This window comes from Hylobates moloch, unplaced genomic scaffold, assembly GCF_009828535.3.
Source record: "Hylobates moloch isolate HMO894 unplaced genomic scaffold, HMol_V3 SCAFFOLD_13, whole genome shotgun sequence".
In the NCBI taxonomy this organism is placed as follows: Eukaryota; Metazoa; Chordata; class Mammalia; order Primates; family Hylobatidae; genus Hylobates; species Hylobates moloch.
Genome location: NW_026652288.1, coordinates 36,496,136 through 36,520,266, shown reverse-complemented (window position 1 = coordinate 36,520,266; position 24,131 = coordinate 36,496,136). Strand labels below are relative to the sequence as shown.

At 50.8% G+C, this 24,131-nt stretch overlaps 2 protein-coding genes and 1 non-coding gene across 11 annotated transcripts in view; 1 reads left to right on the top strand and 2 right to left on the bottom strand.

The window, feature by feature from the left end:
- Positions 1–10,344, bottom strand: part of COQ8B (coenzyme Q8B) — a 26,195-nt gene extending 15,851 nt beyond the window's left edge. For 2 of the 9 annotated variants that reach the window (XM_032172865.2, XM_032172866.2), the window contains exons 1-5: positions 8,427–8,958; positions 7,907–8,011; positions 7,654–7,773; positions 7,444–7,510; positions 3,572–3,649 (exon numbers count right to left, since the gene is read on the bottom strand). In XM_032172865.2, coding sequence (XP_032028756.1) covers positions 3,572–3,649; positions 7,444–7,510; positions 7,654–7,773; positions 7,907–8,011; positions 8,427–8,945 — 889 coding nt within the window. In that variant the 5' untranslated portion in view covers positions 8,946–8,958. Of the gene's footprint in view, positions 1–3,571; positions 3,650–7,443; positions 7,511–7,653; positions 7,774–7,906; positions 8,012–8,422; positions 8,959–9,316; positions 9,338–10,257 lie in introns of those variants that run through there. The other 7 variants (XM_032172861.2, XM_032172863.2, XM_058426934.1 and 4 more) reach the window with 7 other exon arrangements.
- LOC116481292 (U6 spliceosomal RNA) lies at positions 1,453–1,561 on the bottom strand. Its single transcript, XR_004251468.1, has one exon. It is a non-coding gene; the product is annotated as a U6 spliceosomal RNA (small nuclear RNA).
- ITPKC (inositol-trisphosphate 3-kinase C) overlaps positions 10,344–24,131 on the top strand; it is a 26,836-nt gene continuing 13,048 nt past the window's right edge. The window contains exons 1-3 of the mRNA XM_032172867.2: positions 10,344–11,687; positions 19,045–19,144; positions 22,967–23,180. Of these exons, the coding sequence (XP_032028758.1) occupies positions 10,533–11,687; positions 19,045–19,144; positions 22,967–23,180 (1,469 nt within the window). The 5' untranslated portion in view covers positions 10,344–10,532. The remainder of the gene's footprint in view (positions 11,688–19,044; positions 19,145–22,966; positions 23,181–24,131) is intronic.

The following is a 24,131-nucleotide window of genomic DNA, read 5'->3' as shown; positions in this document are numbered from 1 at the left end:
ATTCACAGAGTTGTGCAAGCATCACCAGAATCAACTTTAGGACAGTTACACCACTCAAAAAAGAAACCTGGCCGGGCGTGGTGGCTCATGCCTGTAATCCCAGCACTTTGGGACGTCGGGGCGGGAAGATCACTTGAGTTTGAGACCAGCCTGGGCAATGTGGTAAAACCCTGTTTCTACAAAAAATACAAAAATTAGCCAGGCATGGTGGTGCACGCCTATAGTCCCAGCTACTGAGGAGGTTGAGGCAGGAGGATCACTTGGACCCAGGAGGTAGAGGTTACAGTAAGCCATAATCCCGCCACTGCACTCCAGCCTGGGTGATAGAGTGAGACCTTGTCTCAAAAAACGAAAAAAAAAAAAAAAAAAAAAAAAGAAAGAAACCCTATACCCATTAGCAGTCACTCCTCATTTTCCCCAATCTCCCCAGGCCTTGACAACCACTAATCTACTTTATGTCCCTACAGATTTTCTTATTTTGTACATTTCATATTAATGGAATCATTCAATATGTGGTTTTTCTGTGTGTGGTTGCTTTCACTTAGTGTTTTTTATTTTTATTTTTTTTGAAACAGTGTCTCGCTCTGTCTCCAAGGCTAGAGTACAAAGGCACAATCTTGGTTCACTGCGACCTCCGCCTCCCAGGTTCAAGCAATTCTCCTGCCTTAGCCCCCCACAAAGTAGCTGGCGTTACAGGCACCCGCCACCATATCCAGCTAATTTTTTGTATTTTTAGTAGAATCAGGATTTTGCCATATTGGCCAGGCTAGTCTTGAACTCCTCACCTCAGGTGATCCACCTGCCTCGGCCTGCCAAAGTGCTGGGATTACAGGCGTGAGCCACCGCAACCAGCCTTAGTGTTTTCAAGATTCATCTACATTGCAGCATGTGTCAGCCCTTCATTCCTTTTTTTTTTTGAGACGGAGTCTCACTGTGTCCCCCAGGTTGGAGTGCAGTGGCGCGATCTCAGCTCACTGCAAGCTCCGCCTCCTAGGTTCACGCCATTCTCCTGCCTCAGCCTCCGGAGTAGCTGGGACTACAGGCGCCCGCCAATACGCCCAGCTAATTTTTTGTATTTTTAGTAGAAACGGGGTTTCACCGTGTTAGCCAAGATGGTCTCGATCTCCTGACCTCGTGATCCGCCCGTCTCCGCCTCCCAAAGTGCTGGGATTACAGGCGTGAGCCACCGCGCCTGGCCCCTTCATTCCTTTTTATGGCTGGATAATATTCCATCGTATGCCTATCACATTTTATTCATCCATTCATCAGTTTTAAGGGTGTGCGGGGATCCTGAGACCAAGAAGTTTGAGAGCAGCTGTTCTAGGGTTTCTTACTCTGGGTACAGACAAATGTACTTTGTGAAAACGCACCAAGCCATACACTTACAGGTATGTGTACCTGGGTTTATATGCAAATTACATTTCAGCTTTGGCAAAGCATTTCTTTTTCTTTTTTTAATATGAACACTTCATGAATTTGTATGTCATCTTTGCACAGAGGCCGTGCTAATCTTCTCTGTCTCATTCCAATTTTTATTTATATGTGATGCCGAAGCAAGCACAGCACAACAAAGCAATCCTTAAGCCTTTATTAATTTTGAGGGCCAGTTGTGGTGGCTCACAGCTGTAATCCCAGCACTTTAGGAGGCCAGGGTAAGAGGATCTCTTGAGCCCAGAAGTTCAAAGCTGCAGTGAGCCATGATTGCACCACTGCACTCCAGCCTGGGTGACAGCAAGACTCTATCTCTTAAAATAAAATTTAAAATAAAATAAAATTTTATTAAGCTCATTATTGAGCTGTTCCAGGCAGAATCCTAAGTGTCTTTGTGGATTCTTTGGCTGAATGCCCACAATCACACCAGGAAGTAAGAATTATCAATCCTTTAATTTTCAAGGTGAGAAAGCAAGAGACTCAGAGAGGTGCAGCATCTAGCCCTGTTCCAGGCAAAATTCTAAGTGTCTTTGTGGATTCTCTGGCTGAATGCCCACAATCACACCAGGAAGTAAGAATTATCAATCCTTTAATTTTCAAGGTGAGAAAGCAAGAGACTCAAAGAGGTGCAGCACCTAGCCCTGGGTCACACAGCATGGAAGTGGCAGAGTGGGGTGTAGACTCAGGCTGGTCCTACCCAAACCCTAATCCTCCACCTACCCTCAACTTTTTATTTTGAAAAAAATATCCAGGCTGGGTGTGGTGGCTCATGCCTGTAATCCCAGCACTTTGGGAGGCCGAGCAGGGAGGATCACTTGAGGCTAGGAGTTCCAGACTGGCCTGGGCAACAAGGCAAAACCCTCTCTCTACAAAAAATACAAAAAATTAGTTGGGCTTGGTGGCACGTGTCTATAATCCCAGCTACTCAGGAGGCTGAGGTGGGAGGATCACCTGAGCCCGGGGAAGTCAAGGCTGCAGTGAGCTGTGATCGTACCACTGCATTCCAGCCTGGGTGACACAGCAAGACCCTGTCTCAAAAAAAAAAAGAAAGAAAAAATCCAAACAGAAAAGTTGCATGCATAATATCGTGAACACCTGCACACCCGCACACCCTCCACCTCGATTCAACATGGTGCCATTCTGCTTCGTCTGCTTTATCTGTGCATGTACCCACACACTTACTATTATTATTTTTTGCTGACCCACTTGCATGTAGTTGCACTTAAGCTTTGCTAAGAATAAGGATATTCCCCTACACAATCACAGTACCATAATCACATGTAAGAAAATTAACACCAGTTCCCTAACATCTGCCATTCAGTCCATATTCAGATTTTCTATTTGTCCCCAAAAAGTCTTTCATGGCTGTCTTTTCCAAACTGATATGCAATCATGGTTCAGATGCTCCATTTGTCAAATAATGTCTCTTTCATCTGTTTTTAATCTGGAATATCCACCCTCACTTGTTTTAAGACATTGACTTGTTGAGGGAACCTCCACCTACCCTCAACTTTTATTTTTTATAACGGCAAATGCTACACATCTGATTCCATCTCTGATGTACACAGACCCTCACTGGCACTTCTATTTTCAGCTTTCCGCTCCTGCTCCGAGTTAGGAACTCCCAATGGCTTAAATGTTTTCTCAGATAATCTAATATGTGGCCAGGCACGGAGGCTCATGCTATAATCTCAGCACTTTGGGAGGCCAAGGCGGGTGGATCATGAGGTCAGGAGTTGAAGACCAGCCTGGCCAACATGGTGAAACCGTTTCTACTAAAAATACAAACATTAACCAAGCGTGGTGGCATGCGCCTAAATCCCAGCTACTTGGGAGGCTGAGGCAGGAGAACTGCTTGAACCCGGGAGGTGGAGGTTGCAGTGAGCCGAGACTGTGCCACTCCACTCCAGCCTGAGCGACACAGTGAGACTCCGTCTCAAAAAAAAAAAAAAATCTAATATGCTTCTCTTAATCATGACCCTGATAGTGGTTTAGGCCTGTTCAAAGCACTTCACAATGACTCTAAGAGGTGGGTAAATTATCACCACCTCCATCTTCCTGATGAGGAAACTGGAGCTCAGAGGGGTGAAGGTCACACAGCAAAGCCAGGATCTGAACCCAGGCAGTGTGGCTCACTCACCTGACTGCAGATGACCTCCTGGCATGGACTTCTTAGCCATCTCGGCCAGCGCTCCTAGCCCCAAGCCCACAGCCAGTCCTGGAGTGCAAGAGAAGAACATGAGTGCCCGTTTGCCTGGGGTGCCCCCAGCCTAACCCACTCTCCTTTCTCAGTTTTTCTCCAAGAATGCTTGTCTCCCAACTCTTTTTATTTTTTCTTTTGTTTGAGACAGAGTCTCGCTCTGTTGCCCAGGCTGGAGTGCGCTGGCACAATCTTGGTTCACTGCAACCTCCACCTCCTGGCTTCAAGCGATTCTCCTGCCTCAGCCTCCTGAGTAGCTGGGATTACAGGCACGCGCCCACCACGCCTGGCTAAATTTTTTTTGTATTTTTAGTAGAGATGGGGTTTTACTGTGTTGGCCAGGCTGGTCTTGAACTCTTGACCTCAGGTGATCCTCCAGCCTCGGCCGCCCAAAGTGCTGGGATTACAGGCGTGAGACACCTCACCCAGTCTTGTCTCCCAATTCTTTGTATCTCTGTCTCCAACTCAGTCTCTGACTCTCTTCCTGCACGGGGCTCCCTTTAAGGTGCAGCTTCCTCTTTCTTTAACCCTTTCTCCATGTCTCTGTCTCCCTCCCAGCAGTTCTCAGCCCTGGCTGCACATTCCAGTTACCAGAGGAGCTCCGGTAAATATAATGCCCAGACTGCACTCCCAAAATTCTGATTAAATTGGCCTGAGACATGGGAATTTGTGCTTTGTTAAAAAGCACCTCAGATAATTCTAATGTGCAGCCAAGGTTAAGAAGGCCCCTTGGCCGGGCACGGTGGCTCACACCTGTAATCCCAGCACTTTGGGAGGCCGAGGTGGGCAGATCACCTGAGGTCAGGAGTTCGAGACCAGCCTGGCCAACATGGAGAAACCCTGTCTCTACTAAAAATACAAAATCAGCCAGGCATGGTGGCGCATGCCTGTAATCCCAGCTACTCAGGAGGCTGAGGCAGGAGAATCGCTTGAACCTGGGAGACAGAGGTTGCGGTGAGCCGAGATCATGACATTGCACTCCGGCCTGGGAAACGAGCGAAACTCCGTCTCAAAAAAAAAAAAAAAGGCCCCAAAACAATTGTCCCAGGTCCCTCTGTCTCCTGGTGACTCTTCTTTCTCTGTCCACACCTCCTCTTCTTTATGCTTATCTCTCTTTTTCTTTTTAGAGACAGGGTCTCACTCTGTCGCCCAGGATGGAGTGCAATGGCACCATCATAACTCACTGCAGCCTCAAATTCCTGGGCTCAAGTGATCCTCTTGCCTCAGCCTCCCGAGTAGCTGAGACCACACGTGCATACCACCACGCTCACCTAATTTTTTATTGAGACAGGGTCTCGCTATGTTGCCCAGGCTGGTCTGGAACTCTAGAACTCACGTGATCCTCCTGCCTCGGCCTCCCAAAGTGCTGGGATTACAGGTGTGGGCTACCAGGCTTGACCTCTCCTTTTCTAAGCCAGTTATTTCTGCATCTCTTCCCTTCTCCCCATTTGTCCTATCTATCTAGATCTCTTTCTCTCTTTTCCTCCCTTTGATGTTATCTCTCCATCTCTGATTTCCTCTGCTACCTCTCCTCTTGTCCCTAAAGACGTCTCAGGTCTCTCTCCTTCTTTTGTTGTCACCATCTCTGTCAATTACCATACCTGGCATTTTCTGTGTCCTTTCTACATGTCAGGGGCTGTTCCCAGTGCCTTCTGTGCACTTATTAATTTTTGTCCTTACATGAGGTCTCCACCTTCATAAAATATATTTCACAGAAAACTTCCATTTTACAGAAAAGGAAATTGAAGTTCAGAGAAGTGAAGTAATTTGCCCAGAGTCACGTCATAAAGCGAGGACATAGCAGAGTCATCCCTTGATCCCTGGGCAGCCTGGTGCCAAAGCTCTAACCAGTGCCTTCGACTGCCTCTGCAGACTGTGAATCTATCTATGTATATATATATATTTTTTATTTTTTTATTTTTTGAGACAGAGTTTCACTCTTATTGCCCAGGCTGGAGTGCAATGGTACGATCTCGGTTCACTGCAGTCTCCACCTCCTGGGTACAAGCGAGTGAATCTATATTTTTAAAACTTGAACCAGGCCGGGTACGGTAGCTCATGCCTATAATCCCAGCACTTTGGGAGGCTGAGGCAGGTGGATCACGAGGTCAGGAGTTCGAGATCAGCTTGACCAACATGATGAAACCCTGTCTCCCTAAAAAAAAAAAAAAAAAAAAAAAAGTTGGACGTGGTGGCGTGCACCTGTAACCCCCACTACTCGGGAGGCTGAGGCAAGAGAACTGCTTGAACCTGGGAGGTGGAGGTTGCAGTGAGCCGAGATCACGCCACTGCACTCCAGCCTGGGTGACAGAGCAAGACTCCACCTCAAAAAAAAAAAAAAACAAAACTTGAACCATGATCAGCAGTAAGAAGACATTTACGTTATAACCAGTGCAGACCAAGGTATATGTTTCATGAAACAAGACTTTCCCTTGCTCTACAGGTGCACGCATATTTTCTGTCCTATTCTTCTTGTTAAATGCTGATTGCAACCCACTAAATTATTTCATGTGACTTGCACGACATCCAGCTGTGTAACCCAAAGTCAAGTTACCTCCCCTTTGTTAGCCTCAGTGTCCTTATCTACAGAATAGAATACTCATTGATTCAGTGCAGCATGTGTGTATGCGGGACACTGCACATTACAGGTTCTCAGTAAATGTTATTATGGCCAGGAACAGTGGCTCATGCATAGAACCCCAACACTTCGGGAGGCCAAGGCAGGAGGATCGCTTGAGACCAGGAATTTGACCAACTTGGACAACATAGGGAGACCCTATCTCTACAAAAAAAATTTTTTTTTAATTACCCAGGCCAGGCACAGTGGCTTGCCGGGCACTGTGGTTCACATCTGTAAATCCCAACACTTTGGGAAGCTGAGGTGGGCGGATCTTGAGGTCAGGAGTTCAAGACCAGCTTGGCCAACATGGTGAAATCCCATCTCTACTAAAAGTACAAAAATTAGCCAGGCAGCCAGGTGTGGTGGCTCACGCCTGTAATCTCAGCATTTGGGAAGGCCGAGGCAGGCGGATCACAAAGCGAGGACATAGCAGAGTCATCCCTTGATCCCTGGGCAGCCTGGTGCCAAAGCTCTACCACTGCCTGATGAACATGGTGAAACCCCGTCTCTACTAAAAATACAAAAATCAGCCAGGCGTGGTGAATGCATGCCTGTAATCCCAGCTACTTGGGAGGCTGAGGCAGGAGAATCGGCTTGAACCCGGGATGTGGAGGTTGCAGTGAGCCAAGATGGCGCCACTGCACTCCAGCCTGGGTGACAGAGGGAGACTCCGTCTCAAAAAAAAAAAAAAAAAAAAAAAAGCCAGGCATGGTGGCAGGCACCTGTAATCCCAGCTACTCAGGAGGCTGTGGCAGGAGAATTGCTTGAATGTAGGAGGCAGAGATTGCAGTGAGCCAAGATGGCGCCACTGCACTCCAGCCTGGGCAACAGAGCGAGACTCTGTCTCAAAGGAAAAAAAAAAAAATTACCTGGGCGGATGGTGCACAGCTGTGGTCCCAGCTACTCAGGAGGCTGAGGTAAGAGAATTGCTTGAGCCCAGGAGTTTCAGGCTGCAGTGATCGCGCCACTGCACTCCAGCCTGGGTGACAAAGTGAGACTCTGTCTCAAAAAAAAAAAAATTATCATTTACGTTCCTCTCGATTTCTCTTGGCTTTGCAGGCCCTTGCCTTTGTCTCTCTTTCTCTGTCTCTCTCTCTTTCCTGTCTCTGATTCATCCTCTCCCTTGCTTCAATCTGTAAATGTTGCCCTTTCTAATTGAGGTCACATTAAGATCCCCCAAAGTCACACCTACCCCCAAAGTTGGCCAAGCGGCTGATGCAGGAGGCAGGCACCTTGCGTTCTCGAGAGCGGTCACTCAGCTGGGAAATGGGGACAAGGTCTGAGGGTGGGAAAGTGGGCATCATGGCCAGAGAGTGCAGCCACCCTGCCACCACACCCTTCCCCAAGCTCAGGGGGCCAGCAATCTTCGTGGGGTGTTGCTGGGTGGGTGGGGTAATGATACCTGGGGCCGGGGTGTCTTCCTGGGACGGGCCTCCCGTGCCCTGCGAATGTCCTCCTCACCCAGGCCTCTCCCAGGCCCATCCTGGTAAAACTTTTGGGCCCAAGAACCTCCACATGGCCACTGCAAGAGATATACTTTGATAACGAGGGGAGGACATAGGATCGCCTGGCCCTTCTGGACCCCTCCTGTCTTTTTACCCTCTGAAGTCTCCCTCAGCCTCTTCCCCTTGGGGACCTGCTCCCTAGCCTCTTACCCAGCGGTGGGGCCCAGGCCCCAGGGCCCCACAAGGCCGACCAACAGTCTGGCCCAGCTGTCCACCGGTCCCCCGAAGTAGGCCCCCCACCTTCAGCCACATTGCCTGGAGAAGAGGAGGGATTATTCAGGTGGGAGTTGCCTGGCTTCTTGGCCAGGCCCCCATGTCCCTCTGTGTCCACCCTCTCTGATTCCCACCCACTAAATACTTCCTCCACTATTAATAGATTCCCGGTTTCTCCTGGTCCTCCCTTGGTTGCTAGGAACCCTTAGCTCTTCCTGCACGCCTCCCAAAACCCACTTTCCCCCTCTCCCAACTCTCGCCGTTGCTAGGGTCCGCCCTCGTTACTAGACACCCACAGTTCCTCAGGGGCCACCTCTCCACTTCTCTGAAACCCCCCTCGTTGCTATGCACCGCCTTCCTCTCTGTTGGCCCTGTAGGCACCCGCAATTCCTCCGGTGTCCCCCCACCCGATCCCCACCCCGTTACTGGGCACGTCCCCCCGTTGCTAAGCACCCACTGCTCTCAGCCTCAGAGTCCGCAACCTGCTGGGGGCCTCCTGTGCTTCCGGGAGCCTCTGCATGCCCGCCCCCTTCAGCCAGCCAACCAATGGCGCGGCAGCAACTCGCTGACTGGCACGGAGTTTCTCCATCTGTGCGCGGGGGAAGGGGCCAGGAGAGAGGCCCGAGCGATGGAGCCGGGAATTAAGGTGGGCATCCGGGGGCCCATCTGGGGGGATTGCTGAGGCATCGCGGGAGCGCAAGCGTGCCCTGTCTGCCCTTCCACTCACCTCAAAGTGCCTTGTACGCGACAGACCCTTCTGTTCCCTACACTTTCTTGCAAAGTCTCCCTTACAAACCTGACGCCTGTCTTCTGCACGAATATTTTGCCAACCCCCCTTCTTATTTTTACCCCTGGCAGGCTCAACACAATTCCTTTGAATACACATTCTTCCCAGCAAACATTTCCCTTGCACATGAAGCCCCTCCACTTTGTACAAACACCCACATTCTGGCACCCAACCTCCTTCCTTGCGCATATAAACCCCTTGCCTTGCTTGCCAACTGTTTCCCGCTCACGCCTTCAACTCTCTCGTGTACATACCCTCCCCCCTACTTGCACACTGAGTCTCTGTTCCCTCACACAACCTGCTCTCTCCGCTCCCCGCCCATCTTCGGGATGGTGCGACTGGGAGCCCTCTGCTTCCTGTAGGCCTGACATTTCCCAGAACACACTCAGCCAAGATTCCCAGTGCTGAGTCAGGAACCTTGGCATCCCAGAAAACCACCTCCCATCCTATCTCTCTCTCTCTCTCTCTCTCTCTCTCTCTCTCTCTGTGTGTGTGTGTGTGTGTGTGCGCGCGCGCGCGCGCGTTGGAAAGCCTGCTCTCCCCACAACAGGCTGACTCACCCACTTCTCACAGTCTGGAATAGAAGCAGCTGGTTAGGGCATCTTTCCCACCACTGGGAGAGGGAGGGATGCCGATGCTTCCCCCACAGAACCCCGCTGCCCCAACCCCTCTTGTCGGGAATCAGGCCTCTTTGTCTCTATTCCCGTACTGTGTGACCTCAGAAAAGCCCTCATCCCTCTCTGGACTTCTCCTTCCCAACCTGTATGAGGTACTAGGTGGGCTCCTGCCTTCGATTTCTCACCGGTCTCTGAAAAGGTGACTCATTTTAGAGCCTTGGACCTGTGCCCAATGTCTCCCCCAGCTGACTCAATTTCAAGACAAACCACCTCCTGTCCCCCTTCAGACGTGAACGGCTGACTCAGGAGCTGGGTGGCAGCTCAGCCTTGGGGGCAAAATATATCAAAATCACCTAGGACAATAAATAATCCTACTGGGCTACAACTGATAGTGCCAGGCCTGGGACCACATGCTTCACATACATAAGATCATGTCAGATAGCCCCGTAGCTGCAAACAAAGGGTAGAGGCCGGCAGATCTCTGAGCCTCTGTTCTCATGTGTAAAATGGAGCCCTGGCATCCCTATTGTTCAGCCTTGGAGAATGAACTGAAATCGTGTCAGGGTCTGATACAGAACAAGTGCGCTATACATGAGAGAGATTTCTTACAGAAAACCCAATGGAGCGTAAGTCATTTGCTCAGGGTAGCGGAGCTGGGAACTGGCAGAGGAAGGTCTCGAACCCACACCCGTGGGAACTACAAGTCTTTGAAAGTCCGTCCCGCCCCTGCGTGAAGAATGGGCGCGCGGCTGGACTCGTCACCGGGGGTTTTAGGGAAGGTTGAACTCGTCATTCAACCGTGTAGGGAGGGTGGATTAGTCACAGGGGTGGAGGGAGGGGGCCCACTGGCGCGCCACCAGGACCCCAGTACCCTAGATGCATACCTGGCCACGCTTCGGACGCTCAGAGGCAAACCTCCTCCCATTGGGAGGCGGAGTCGGACGAGGCTCCGTCTTGTTCCGTTCCGTCACGTCCGGTGGGGCGGGGCTTCGGGGCTTTCCCCTTGAAGTGGGAGTATCGGTTAACCCTTGCGCGGCGGGGCGGGCTGGAGCTCCGCGGGCCGGAACCCGGGAGTCGGGGCTCCCTAGCCACACCCCTCGCGGGATTTAAAGGGATAGGAGGGGCCGGGTCGGCCGAAGCCCGAACCGAAGGAGCGGGCATGAGGCGCTGCCCGTGCCGTGGGAGCCTGAACGAGGCGGAGGCCGGGGCGCTGCCCGCGGCGGCCCGCATGGGACTGGAGGCGCCGCGAGGAGGACGGCGGCGGCAGCCGGGACAGCAGCGACCTGGGCCCGGCGCAGGGGCCCCGGCGGGGCGGCCGGAGGGGGGCGGACCCTGGGCCCGGACCGAGGGGTCCAGCCTCCACAGCGAGCCCGAGAGGGCCGGCCTCGGGCCTGCGCCGGGGACAGAGAGTCCGCAGGCAGAATTCTGGACAGACGGACAGACTGAGCCCACGGCAGCTGGCCTTGGAATAGAGACCGAGAGGCCCAGGCAAAAGACGGAGCCAGACAGGTCCAGCCTCCGGACGCATCCAGAAAGGAGCTGGTCAGAGCTGGAGACGACTTGTCTTTGGACGGAGACCGGGACAGATGGCCTTTGGACTGATCCGCACAGGTCCGATCTCCAGTTTCAGCCCGAGGAGGCCAGCCCCTGGACACAGCCAGGGGTTGATGGGCCCTGGACAGAGCTGGAAACGCATGGGTCACAGACTCAGCCAGAGAGGGTCAAGTCCTGGACTGATAACCTCTGGACCCACCAGAACAGTTCCAACCTCCAGACTCACCCAGAAGGAGCCTGTCCCTCAAAAGAGCCAAGTGCTGATGGCTCTTGGAAAGAATTGTATACTGATGGCTCCAGGACACAACAGGATATTGAAGGTCCCTGGACAGAGCCATATACTGATGGCTCCCAGAAAAGACAGGATACTGAAACAGCCAGGAAACAGCCTGGCACTGGTGGTTTCCAAATACAACAGGATACCGATGGCTCCTGGACACAACCTAGCACTGACGGTTCCCAGACAGCACCTGGGACAGACTGCCTCTTGGGAGAGCCTGAGGATGGCCCATTAGAGGAACCAGAACCTGGGGAATTGGTGACTCACCTGTACTCTAACCTGAAGTGTAGCCCCCTGTGCCCTGTGCCCCGCCTCATCATCACCCCTGAGACCCCTGAGCCTGAGGCCCAGCCAGCGGGACCCCCCTCCCGGGTTGAGGGGGGCAGCGGCGGCTTCTCCTCTGCCTCTTCCTTCGACGAGTCTGAGGATGACGTGGTGGCCGGGGGCGGAGGTGCCAGCGATCCCGAGGGCAGGTCTGGGGTGAGTGGGACCCATCCTCCCCTTGAGCCACATCACGCAAAACTCCTTATTCCTCCGCCTTTGCTTAGGAAGTTCTCTACCCATTTACTCTTAGTTGCCCACTAGCAATTTCATCTCCAGGAACCTCTTCCATCCACTGACCTCCTCCCTCTGACAGCCAGGTTACTAATTCACTCCAGGCACCCCTTCTTAATTCTCGCCTTTCCCCTTCCTGCACTGTCTCCACTCCTGGGGGTCTACAATGGAGGGCCACTGACCGACTTTATGGGGCCCAGGAACCCCTGAAATTGTAGGACTAAGGAGCCTGCCGTGCGTGTTCACATACATTGTTGCAGCGACGGTCTGACATCTGTCTAATCCTCTGGAATCTGAAGAACACTGGAATAGGGAGACAGGCAGGGTGCACTTTCTACCCCACATTTCTTAATCTGGGGCCTGTGGCTGTCTTAAAGGGTCGCAAGCCTTCACCACCCCTTAGCCTGTTTGTATGTACATTTTTCTAGGGAGCAAAGCGATTCCCTCAGCTTTCATCAGATTCGCAAAAGGGCTGTGTGATCCCAGACGCCAAAGGATCCTTGGCCTAGCCAGAAGCCCACCTGGTCTCCCCTGTGACCCCTAGATCCCCAAGGAGCCCCCTGCACACTCTTGTTTACTTCGTCCACCGTCACCCCCAGCTTGGGTGTGGCTCTCCCCTGGTGAATCAGGAGGACTGGCCGGGCAGGTTCAGGGAGGGCAGGACAGAGCAGAGGCTGGTGTGAAACTGGAGAGCCTCACGTGGGGCTGGGAGCCGAGTCCGGAGTCCATCAGCTTGCCAGCTTGCCTGCTGAGGCCTCTCTTTGCTCTGGGGCCCCTGGCTGGACTCTGCTCTGAGCCCCCCTCACCCCACATGCCTTCCTTGGAGACGTGTTCAACATGTGGCCCTAGCTGTGAGAGACAGACCTGCCTTGACGTGCCTGTGCCTGTGTGCAGGGGCTGACCTTCCTGGGCCTCATTGCTTTTTTCTCTCTGCCTGCCCTCTCACTTCCTTGGCATCTCAGAACAGCTGAGCTGGAAGTGGGTGAATAATAATAATAATAATAATAACAACAACAACAATTAGCACTCACTCATGTTTAGCCCTGTGCTAAGTGCTGTGCTTTTATTAACTACTTACTCCTCGCAGCAGCCCTAATGAGGTAGATACTTTTTTTTTTTTTTCTGAGACAGTCTTGCTTTGTTGCCCAGGCTGGAGTGCAGTGGTGCCATCTTGGCTCACTGCAGCCTTCGCTTCCCGGGTTCAAGTGATTCTCCTGCCTCAGCCTCCTGAGTAGCTGAGACACCAGGCGCCCGCCACCACACCTGGCTCATTTCCGTATTTTGAGTAGAGACGGGGTTTCATCATGTTGGCCAGGCTGACCTCAAGACTCCTGACCTCAAGTGATCCACCCGCCTCAGCCTCCCGAAGTGCTGGAATTACCAGCATGAGCCACTGCACCCGGCTGAGGTAGATACTATTATTATCCCCTTTTACAGATGAGGAAACTGAGGCACAGAGAATTCAAGTCACTTATCCAAGGATATACACCTTGCAAGATGCGGATGGAATAATTCTAATCCTTACTGTACACCAGACACTGTTTTAAGTTTTTTCTAATTTTTTTTTTTGGTCTTTTTTGTCAATTTTTTTTTCTGTCTTTTTTTATCTTAAAATAGCATCTATCTTGATTAAGGGCTTTGTATGTGTTAACTCTGAATCCTTATGACAGCACTGAGATTGTCTCAACAGATGGGGGCCAGGCTCAGTGGCCCAAGCCTGTAATCCCGGCACTTGGGGAGGCCGAGGCAGGGGGATCACCTAAGGTCAGGAGTTCAAGACCAGCCTGGCCAACATGGTGAAACCCTGTCTCTGCTAAAATACAAAAATTAGCCAGGTGTGTGATGGCGGGCACCTGTAATCCCAGCTACTTGGGAGGCTGAAGCAGGAGAATCTCTTGAATGTGGGAGGCGGAGGTTGCAGTGAGCCGAGATTGCGGCACTGCACTCCAGCCTGGGTGACACAGCAAGACTCAGTCTCAAAAAAAAAAAAAAAAAAAACAGATGGGGAAGCTGAGGCATAGAGAGGTGAGATTCTTTGCTTAGGGTTGGCCACGTCAAGTCAGAGCCAGGATTCTAACTCAGTTCTGGCTGAGTTTCAAACCCATCGTTTAAACCCTGCAGTGTGTGGATCTGTTCCTAACTTGTCTCCCTCCCAGGCCTTCCTATCTCCAGTTTTTTTCTCATCCTTCCAGAATCTGCCTCCATGGCCCAGCTCTGTCTGCTCAGGTGCCCTTTGTGAGAGCAGTCAGGGGCTCAGTGCTGTGTTTGGAGCCTCCGGTCTCCAGGCGCCTTCCCAGAATCGACTTCCTTCCCTCCTCCTGACCCCCTCTGCTGTAACTAGGCCTGAGTACACGCTGTTCCTTGAACACTCTTCTGTCGTCCTGCCTCCACGCATTGCTCAAGCCGTTCCCACTGCCCAGCATACCCTTGCTTCCTTCTCCCTTAATTTTGAAATCCTCTCTGACCGTAAAGGCTCAGCTTCCTTTCTCCCTTTCCTCCTTCCTTCCTTCCCACCCTCCTGTCCTTCTTTTTTTAAAATTGTGTTCTCTTTCTTTTTCCTTTTTTGGTAGGGACGGGGTCTCGCTATCTTGCCCAGGCTGGTCTTGAACTCCTGGGCTCAAATGATCCTCCTGCCTCAGCCTCCCGAAGTGCTGGGATTACAGGTGTGCTATCCTATTCTTCTAATGAGAGAAAAATCACTCCCTAAGCCCCTACCATGTATTTGGTCCTATGTTAGCTTTGCTGGGGAAACAGCAGTGACCAAGACACTCATGGAGCTCCCAGGCCCATGAGAGAGACAGACCCATCAGCCGACAGTCACAGTTCAGAGTGGTCAGGAGGATGTGTGAGCCCAGAAGGAGGTCACTGGCCAGACATAGGGTATCAGAGAGGGCTTCCTGGAGGAAGGGGCATATAAGCTGAGACCATTGTGAAGAAAATCCGAGAAAGCCCAGATAAACCACTGGATCTAACTTTTTTTTTTTTTTTTTTTGGAGGGGGCGCGGTGCAGAGTTTCACTCTGTTGCCTAGGCTGAAGTGCAGTGGCGAGATCTCAGCTCACTGCAACCTCTGCCTCCCGGGTTCAAGTGATTCTCCTGCCTCAGCCTCCCAAGTAGCTGGGACTACAAGCGCATGCCACCACACCCGGCTAATTTTTTTTTAGTAGAGATGGGGTTTCACTATGTTGGCCAGGCTGGTTCTGAGCTCCTGACCTCAGGTGATCCACCCACCTCAGCCTCCCAAAGTGCTGGAATTACAAGCATGAGCCACTGTGCCCGGCCCAGATCTAACATAAAACAGAGAAGATATTACGTTTATGATTAAGGGGCCAGGTGTGGTGGCTCATGCCTATAATCCCAGTGCTTTGGGAGGCTGAGGCAGGAGGATTGCCTGAGCTCAGAAATTTGAGACCACCCTGGACAACATAGTGAGACCTCATCTCTACTAAAAGGAAAAAAGAATTAGCCAGATGTGGTATACACCTGTTTTCCAGCTATTCGGGAGGCTAAAGCAGGAGGATTGCTTGAGCCCGGGAGGCAGAGATTGCAGTGAGCCAAGATCACACCTCTGCACTCCAGCCTGGGCAACAGAGTGAGATTCTGTCTCAAAAAAAAGAAAAAATTACTATTAAAAAAATCTCAACTAACATTCTTCAGTCCAAGCATCAAAGAATGTTTCTGGAGCATCTGTTGTGTGCCAGGCCGTGTGCTGGGGACATAATCATAACCATGACAACCCCAGTCTCTGCCATCATGAGCTTGTAGTCCAGCAAGAGTGTAGGGGATAAGCCCCAAGGCACCGGGATCCAACCAGAGCTAGAACCCCAGTGCTGTGTGGGGTGATGTTAGGTAAGTGGCTTCACCTCTCAGACCCTCTGTTTCCTCCTCTGTAACACCGAGACGATAATCTCCCTGGGGTTGTGTTTTTAGAAATGAAGTAGGTTGTGGCACACTGAGGCTTTGTCATTGTGCCTGGAATGTTCCAGGTACTTAGTAAACAGGAACCTTTATTAATCATCTCTTCCCCAGGGCCAGCAGCTGGACTGGGGAGGGACTAGCCCTTCCTGAACCCTGAAGTCCAACACTCTGACTCCCTCTTAACCTTCCCACTGTCAAAGAGATGTCTGTGAGGTAGCTGGGCTCTGAGGGGGCGGGAGAGATGAACACGTCCCTGATCCTGGGGTAGGAGAGGGATGAGCCATACAGCTTCCTTCTCTGGAGGTGACCCACTCTTCCAGTACTTGTTAAGGGACTTGACATGCTTGTGGGGTGCAGAATGTATTCCTGTGTGTGTATGTGTTCATGAATCCGACACTAACCCTGTCTCAAAAAGCTCATAGTTTAGCCGGGCGCGGTGGCTCAAGCCTGTAATCCCAGCACTTTGGGAGGCCGAGGCGGGAGGATCACAAGGTCAGGAGATCGAGACCATCCTGGCTAACACGGTGAAACCCCGTCTCTACTAAAAATACAAAAAATTAGCCGGGCGTGTTGGCGGGCACCTGTAGTCCCAGCTACTCGGGAGGCTGAGGCAGGAGAATGGCGTGAACCCGGGAGGTAGAGCTTGCAGTCTCTGGTTTTCTTTCTTTCTTTCTTATTTTTTTGAGTCAGGGTCTCACTCTGTCACCCAGGCTGGAGTGCAGTGGCACAATCACTGCTCACTGCAGCCTCACCCTCCAGGGCTCAAGTGATCCTCCCATCTCAGCCTCCCGAGTAGCTGGGACTACAGGTGCACACCACCATGCCTAGCTGATTCTTTTTTTTTTTTTTTTTTTTTGAGGTGGAGTCTTGCTCTGTCACCCAGGCTGGAGTGCAGTGGCGCAATCTTGGCTCACTGCAAGCTTCGCCTCTCAGGTTCACACCATTCTCCTGCCTCAGCCTCCCGAGTAGCTGGGACTACAGATGCACACCACCACGCCTAGCTGATTCTTAATTTTTTTTTTTTTTTTGAGATGGAGTCTCGCTCTGTGGTGCGATCTCGGCTCACTGCAAGCTTCGCCTCTCAGGTTCACACCATTCTCCTGCCTCAGCCTCCCGAGTAGCTGGGACTACAGGTGCCCGCCACCATGCCCAGCTAATTTTTTGTATTTTTAGTAGAGATGGGGTTTTACCATGTTAGCCAGGATGGTCTCGATCTCCTGACCTCATGATCCACCTGCTTCGGGCCTCCCAAAGTGCTGGGATTAACAGGCGTGAGCCACTGCGCCCAGCCTAATTTTTAAATCTATTGTAGAGACGGGGTCTTGCTATATTGCCCAGGCTGGCCTCAATCTCCTGGGCTCAGTGATCCTCCCACCTTGGTTTCCCAGTGTTGAGATTACAGGAGTAAGCCACCGTATCCGCTGCTTCTGTGGTTTCCTTTGTTCTCTATCTCTCTTTCTCTACTTCTATTCATCTTTTCTTTTCATCATTACTTTGTATCTTTCTCTTTTAGTCTTGTTTTGTTTTGTTTTGTTTTTGAGACAGTCTTGCTCTGTCACCCAGGCTGGAGTGCAGTGGTGTGTTCTTGGCTCACCGCAACCTCTGCCTCCCGGGTTCAAACGACTCTCATGCCTCAGCCTCCTGAGTAGCTGGGACTACAGGTGTGTACCACCACACCCAGCTAATTTTTGTATTTTTAGTAGAGATGGAGTTTCACCATGTTGGCCAGGCTGGTCTCAAACTCCTGACCTCAGGTGATCTGCCCACCTCACCCTCCCGAAGTGCTGGGATTACAGGTGAGAGCCACCACACCCGGCCTATTTCTTTATCTTTTAGCAATTCTATACCTGTCTCTGTATTAGTCAGGGTAGGTCAGGATTTTCTGCAGTAACAAACAGCCCCCAAATCTTAGTGACTTAGAACAACAAAGGATTATTTTTCTTTATACTGCACATTGGTCACAGGTCAGTGGTGGGTCAGGGGCTCTGCTTCATGCTGTCTTCACTCAGGGGCCTAGGCTGAGGGAGCTTCTATTTCTCTTCTTACTCCCTCACCCACAGGGGAACAAACGTGGCAAGTCATAAACTGGCTCTTAAGGCTCCTACCCGAAAGTGACACTTCTGCTCACAGTTAATTGGCCAAAGCAAGGCCAGGTGTGGTGGCTCACACCTATAATCCCAGCACTTTGGAGACCAAGGTGGGAGATTGCATGAGGCCAGGAGTTCAAGACCAGCCTGGGCAACATAGCAAGATGCCATAAAATAGCCGGGCATGGTGGTACACGCCTGTAGTCCTGGCTACTCAGGAGGCTGGGATGGGAGGATCGCTTGAGTCCAGGAGTTGGAGGTTGCAGTGAGCTATGATGGTGCCATTGTACTGCAGTCTGGCTGACAGAATGAGACCCGGTCTCTACAAATGAAAACAAAACAAAACAAACAAAAAACAACAATCCCCAGTTCAGGAGGGCAGGGACGTCCCTGAACTAGTAGCTGGAGCTATGTGGTGAACAGCTGTCATGACTGCCACAGTCTCTGTTGCTGTCTCTGTCTCTCTGTCATCACTATGTCATCTGTCTCTTTGTTTCTGTCTCTCTCTGTGGTCCATCTCCATCCATCAACTCCTGCCTCTATCATTTTCCCCAAAAGGTCTGACCTGGTTTAGGGACAGAGATGGGGCTTCCAAGATTTGACACTGGTCCCTACATAATGGCTCATGCCTGTAACCCCAACACTTTGGGAGACTGAGGCAGGTGGATTGCCTGAGGTCAGGAGTTCAAGACCAGCTTGGACAACATGGTGAAACCCCGTCTCTACTAAAAATACAAAAATTAGCCGGACATGGTAGCATGCACCTGTAGTCCCAGCTACTCGGAGGGTGAGGCAGGAGGATCACTTGAGCCTTGGAGGCAGAGGTTGCAGTGAGCCAAGATCATACCACTGCACTCTGGACTAGGTGACAGAGACCCTGTCTCAATTAAAAAAAAAAAAAAAAAGATTTGGAACTGTGTATGTGCAGTGGAAGATGTAGGGGTTGGTTGTTAAACCACAACAAAACCTAGCCTATCCTTACTCATAAGATCCTTACTCATAAGAGAAGGACAGAGAGACATAGATACAAAGAAAGTGATGACAGAGGGGAGAAATGGACAAAGAATTTCCCCTATCATGCTGAGGCCTTTGGGCGATCATGTGATTGCTGAACTAAGAGGGGCTCACTCACCCCAACAAGCCTAGGAACAGTGATCCCAGGAAGCCCCTGGCCCTGGAAAAACTGCAGGTCCCCTTTCATTCCCTCTCATGGCAGCACCTCTAGCCCCTGCCTTCCCTGGCCTTGGCCCTGACCCCACCCTGCTCTGCTCCCTACAGAGCAAACCCTGGAAGAAGCTGAAGACAGTTCTGAAGTATTCGCCCTTCGTGGTCTCCTTCCGAAAACACTACCCTTGGGTCCAGCTTTCTGGACATGCTGGTAAGTGGGGCGGTGGTGGACAGAGCTGGGCAGAGTCTCTTGGGCCAGGGAAAGGGATGTTCTCTGTAGTTTAGTTCCCCAACCTAGTGATGGGCTTGGTGACAGTCCCCACCTTGTGGGACTGTTATGGGCAGTGCTTAGGCCTGGGCCTGGCCCTTCATATGTCAGGGCAGAGGGCTATTCCCTGTTATTCTGGTGGAGAGAGGGAGCTTCAGCTGTGGAGACAGATGGGTCTGGGCTCAAACCCTAGTTCTGCTCTGTATTCATGGGTGAACTTGGGCAAGTTACTTTCCTTTACTGGGCTTCAGCTGCCCCATGTGTTAATGTGGAGATAATCTAACCTCCCTTGCAGGATTAACTGAAGACTTAAAATCAAAATTATATAAAGATTGAGGCCAGTCACAGTGGCTTACATCTGTAATCCCAGCACTTTGGCAGGCCAAGACTGGAGGATCGCTTTAGCCCAGGAATTCAAGACTAACCTGGGCAATATAGTGAGACCTCGTTTCAATTAAAAAAAAAAAGACTGGCTGGGCACGGTGGCTCAACGCCTGTAATCCCAGCACTCTGGGAGGCCGAGGCGGGTGGATCACCTGAGGTCAGGAGTTTGAGACCAGCCTGGCCAACGTGGTGAAACCCCTTCTCTACTAAAAATACAAAAATTAGCCGGGCGTGGTGGCGGGTGCCTGTAATCCCAGCTACTCAGGAGGCTGAGGCAGGAGAATCACTTGAACCCGGGAGGCGAAGGTTGCAGTGAGCCGAGATCATGCCATTGCACTGCAGCCTGGGTGCTGAGTGACAAGAGTGAAGCTTCATCTCAAAAAAAAAAAAAAAAAACAAAAAAAAACGATTGAGGCGCAGGACTCTCATGAATGGAAATGATCACTCCTTGCCTTCTCCGGTGTGCAGAGCATAGTAGGCCTTCAGTAAGTAGCAGCTGTAACATTTTTCCCCCAGGATGTTGCAAATGCCTCTAGCACATAGTAGCACAATGGTAGCATATATTCTTTTGAAGGGCTAGGCCATAAATATCTTAGGTTTTGTGGGCCTTATGGTCTCTGTTGCAGCTACTCAGCTCTGCTATTACAGCAGGAAAGCTGCCATAGACACTATGTAAACATATGAGTGTATCTGTATTCCAATAAAACTTTATTTGCAAAAACCAGCAGCAGACTGGACTAGAAAAGTGTGCCCAGGTTGGGCAAACGGAGACAGTAAGAGAACTTTTCTGCCTTATTTGTCTTTATATCTGACCTGGAAATAAGGCAAGGCCCCCTAAGACTGTGTCAACACAAGTTTGCCATCTATATGTGTTCTAGTTACTATTGCTGAGTTTATTAAAAAAAACAAAAAACTCAGCAGAGCACAGCGGCTCCTGGCTGTAGTTCTAGCATTTTGGGAGGCTGAGGTGGGAGGATCACTTGACCCCAGGAGTTTGAGACCAGCCTGGGCGACATAGTGAGACCCTGTCTCTATGAAAAATAAAAAAAATTAACTGGGCATGGTGGCATGCTCCTGTGGTCCCAGGTACTTGGGAGCTGAGGGTGGGAAGATCACTTGAGTCCAGGAGGTCTGGGATGCAGTGAGCCTTGATCATACCACAGTACTGTAGCCTAGATGACCGAGTGAGACCCTGTCTCAAAAATAAATATGCCGGGAGCGGTGGCTCACGCCTGTAATCCCAGCAGTTTGGGAGGCCGAGGCGGGCGGATCACGAGGTCAGGAGATTGAGACCATCCTGGCTAATACAGTGAAACCCCATCTCTACTAAAAATACAAAAAATTAGCTGGGTGTGGTGGCGGGCACCTGTAATCCCAGCTACTCGGGAGGCTGAGGCAGGAGAATGGCGTGAACCCGGAAGGCAGAGGTTGCGGTGAGCCGAGATAGCACCACTGCACTCCAGCCTGGGTGACAGAGCAAGACTCTGTCTCAAAAATAAATAAATAAAATAAAATAAAATAAAATAAAATAAAATAAATACAAAACAAAACCCCAAAACCCCAATACTTAGTGATAGTTAAAAAAAAACTTAGTAGAATAAAACAACCATTTTATTAACCTTACAAGTTTTGGGTCAGCAATTCAGACAGGATGGCAGGGATGGCTTTTCACTGCTCCACAATATCTGGGAACTCAGCTAGGGACACCTGGAGGCTACAAGCTGAAAACTTTTGGAGGTTCATTCACTTACATGCCTGGTGATTGATGCTGGCTATTGGCTGGGGTCTCAGATGGGGCTGCCACCTGGAAAGCCTATACGTGGCTTCGCCATGTAGCTCCTTGAGCTTCCTCACAGTATGGTGGCCTCAGAGTACTCAGATTTCTAACAAGACAGCTCAGGACTACCTTGAAGGTAAGTGTCTCTGCCAACAGAAGTCATGCAGTAGCACTTTTGCCATAAACCCTCCCATATTTAATGGAAGAGCAATCTATTTTTTATTTATTCATTTAATTTTGAGATAGGATCTCACTGTTGCCCAGGCTGGAGTGCAGTGGTGCAATCATAGCTCATTGCAGCCTTGAACTCCTGGCCTTAAAGGATCCTCCTGCCTCAACCTCCCAAGTGTTGGGATTATAGGCATGAGCCACTGCACCCAACTTGGGAGAGCAATTAAGAGTATACTCCTTGATGGGAAAATTCTATAACAGCAGGATCAGGAATGGGTCTGAGACCCACTGTGATCAGGAGATACTGTTGTAGCCAACTTTGGAACATGTAATCCAGGCTGGACATAATCACAGCACTTTGGGAGGCTGAGATGGGAGGATCATTTGAGGCCAGAAGTTGGAGACCAGCCTGGGCATCATAGCAACACTCCCCCAACCCGACATTACACATTTTTTTTTTTTTAATTAGCTGGGCGTGGTGTGGGTGCACACCTGTAGTCCTAGCTACTCTGGTGGTTGAGGCGGGAGGACCACCTGAATCTAGGAGCTTGAGGCTGCAGTGAGCTACGATTGCGCCACTGCATTTCAGCCTGGGTGACAGAGTGAGATCCTCTCAAATAAAAAAGAAAAAGAAAATATAATCTGAAAATACAGCTTGCCACAAGAAGAAATTAGAATTATTATAATCTATACACTCTGCATGGTCCAGGAAATGCTTGATCTATAAATTAACTTAAATAGGCCCTGGTTGTTAGCACCTTGGGACTCCAGGCAGCAGCAAAAGCAAATCCACTCTGGAGAGTGATGCTCTGGACTTAGATCTCACAGAATTCCCACAGATGATCACATGTGTACAATCAAAAATTACAAAACAAATGAGGATATCCTGTGCTGGGAACAGGACTTGGTTTAAGCAACAGAGAACAGAAATTCGCCCTTTCCTTACCAACCCCTGGGCAAGACTTTAAGAGTTGCAGGCTGGGCGTGGTGGCTCACGCTTGTAATCCCAGCACTTTGGGAGGCCGAGGCAGGTGGATCATCTGAGGTCAGGAGTTCAAGACCAGCCTGACCAACAAGGTGAAACCCTGTCTCTACTAAAAATACAAAAATTAGCCGGGCTTGGTGGTGTGCACCTGTAATCCCAGCTACTTGGGAGGCTGAAGCAGGAGAATTGCTTGAACCCGGGAGGCGGAGGTTGCAGTGAGCCGAGATCGCACCATTGCACTCCAGCCTGGGCAACAGAGTGGGACTCCATCTCAAAACAATAAAATAAAATCTTAAAATCATTAAAAAAAGAAGTTGCAGGGAGAGAAAGCATTGCAGGAGGGTCGGGCAAGATAACGGTGGCCAGGATCTGATGCGAACAGGGAACTGGGGGGAGGTTCTCTTCCTGATCCAGTTCCTGATCCTCTCATTTATTCTACCACCTTTAGGGAACTTCCAGGCAGGAGAGGATGGTCGGATTCTGAAACGTTTCTGTCAGTGTGAGCAGCACAGCCTGGAGCAGCTGATGAAAGACCCACTGCGACCTTTCGTGCCTGCCTACTATGGCATGGTGCTGCAGGATGGCCAGACCTTCAACCAGATGGAAGACCTCCTGGCTGACTTCGAAGGCCCCTCCATTATGGACTGCAAGATGGGCAGCAGGTGGGGCTGGGGCAGCCCTGGGGCAGGGGGTGGGCATTATTGAAAATATTGGCCTAGCCGGGCGCAGTGGCTCATGCCTGTAATCCCAGCACTTTGGGAGGCCGAGGCCAGTGGATCACCTGAGGTTGGGAGTTCCAAACCAGCCTGGCCAACGTGGTGAAGCCCTGTCTCTACTAAAAATACAAAAAATTAGCCGGGCATGGTGGCGCATGCCTGTAATCCTAGCTACTCAGGAGGCTGAGGCAGGAGAATTGCTTGAACCTGGGAGGTGGAGGTTGTGGTGAGCTGAGATCGAGTCATTGCATTCCAGCCTGGGCAACAAGAGTGAAACCCTGTCTCAGAAAAAAAAAAAAAAGAAAAAGAAAATCACGCCAAGTCCATTTGCAAGGTGGTTGTACCAGTGTACCTTCCCACCACCATGTATGAGTGTTACAGTCGTCCGAGATTCTCACCGGTGCTTGGTACTGTCTGTTTTATTAACTTAAACCATTCCAATGGGTTTGGAATAGGATCCCTTTTTTTTCCTCTTTGAGACAGAGTCTTACTCTATTGCCAAGGCTGGAGTGCAGTGGCACGATCTCGGCTCACTGCAATCTCCACCTCCTGGATTCAAGTGATTCTCCTGTGTAAACCAAGTAGCTAGGGTTACAAGCACCCGCCACCACACCTGGCTAATTTTTTTTTTTTTTTTTTTTTTTGAGACAGAGTCTCGCTGTCGCCCAGGCTGGAGTGCAGTGGCGCGATCTCGGCTCACTGCAGGCTCCGCCCCCCAGGGTTGACGCCATTCTCCTGCCTCAGCCTCCCGAGTAGCTGGGACTACAGGCGCCCGCCACCTCGCCCGGCTAATTTTTTGTATTTTTAGTAGAGACAGGGTTTCACCGTGTTAACCAGGATGGTCTCGATCTCCTGACCTTGTGATCCGCCCGCCTCGGCCTCCCAAAGTGCTGGGAT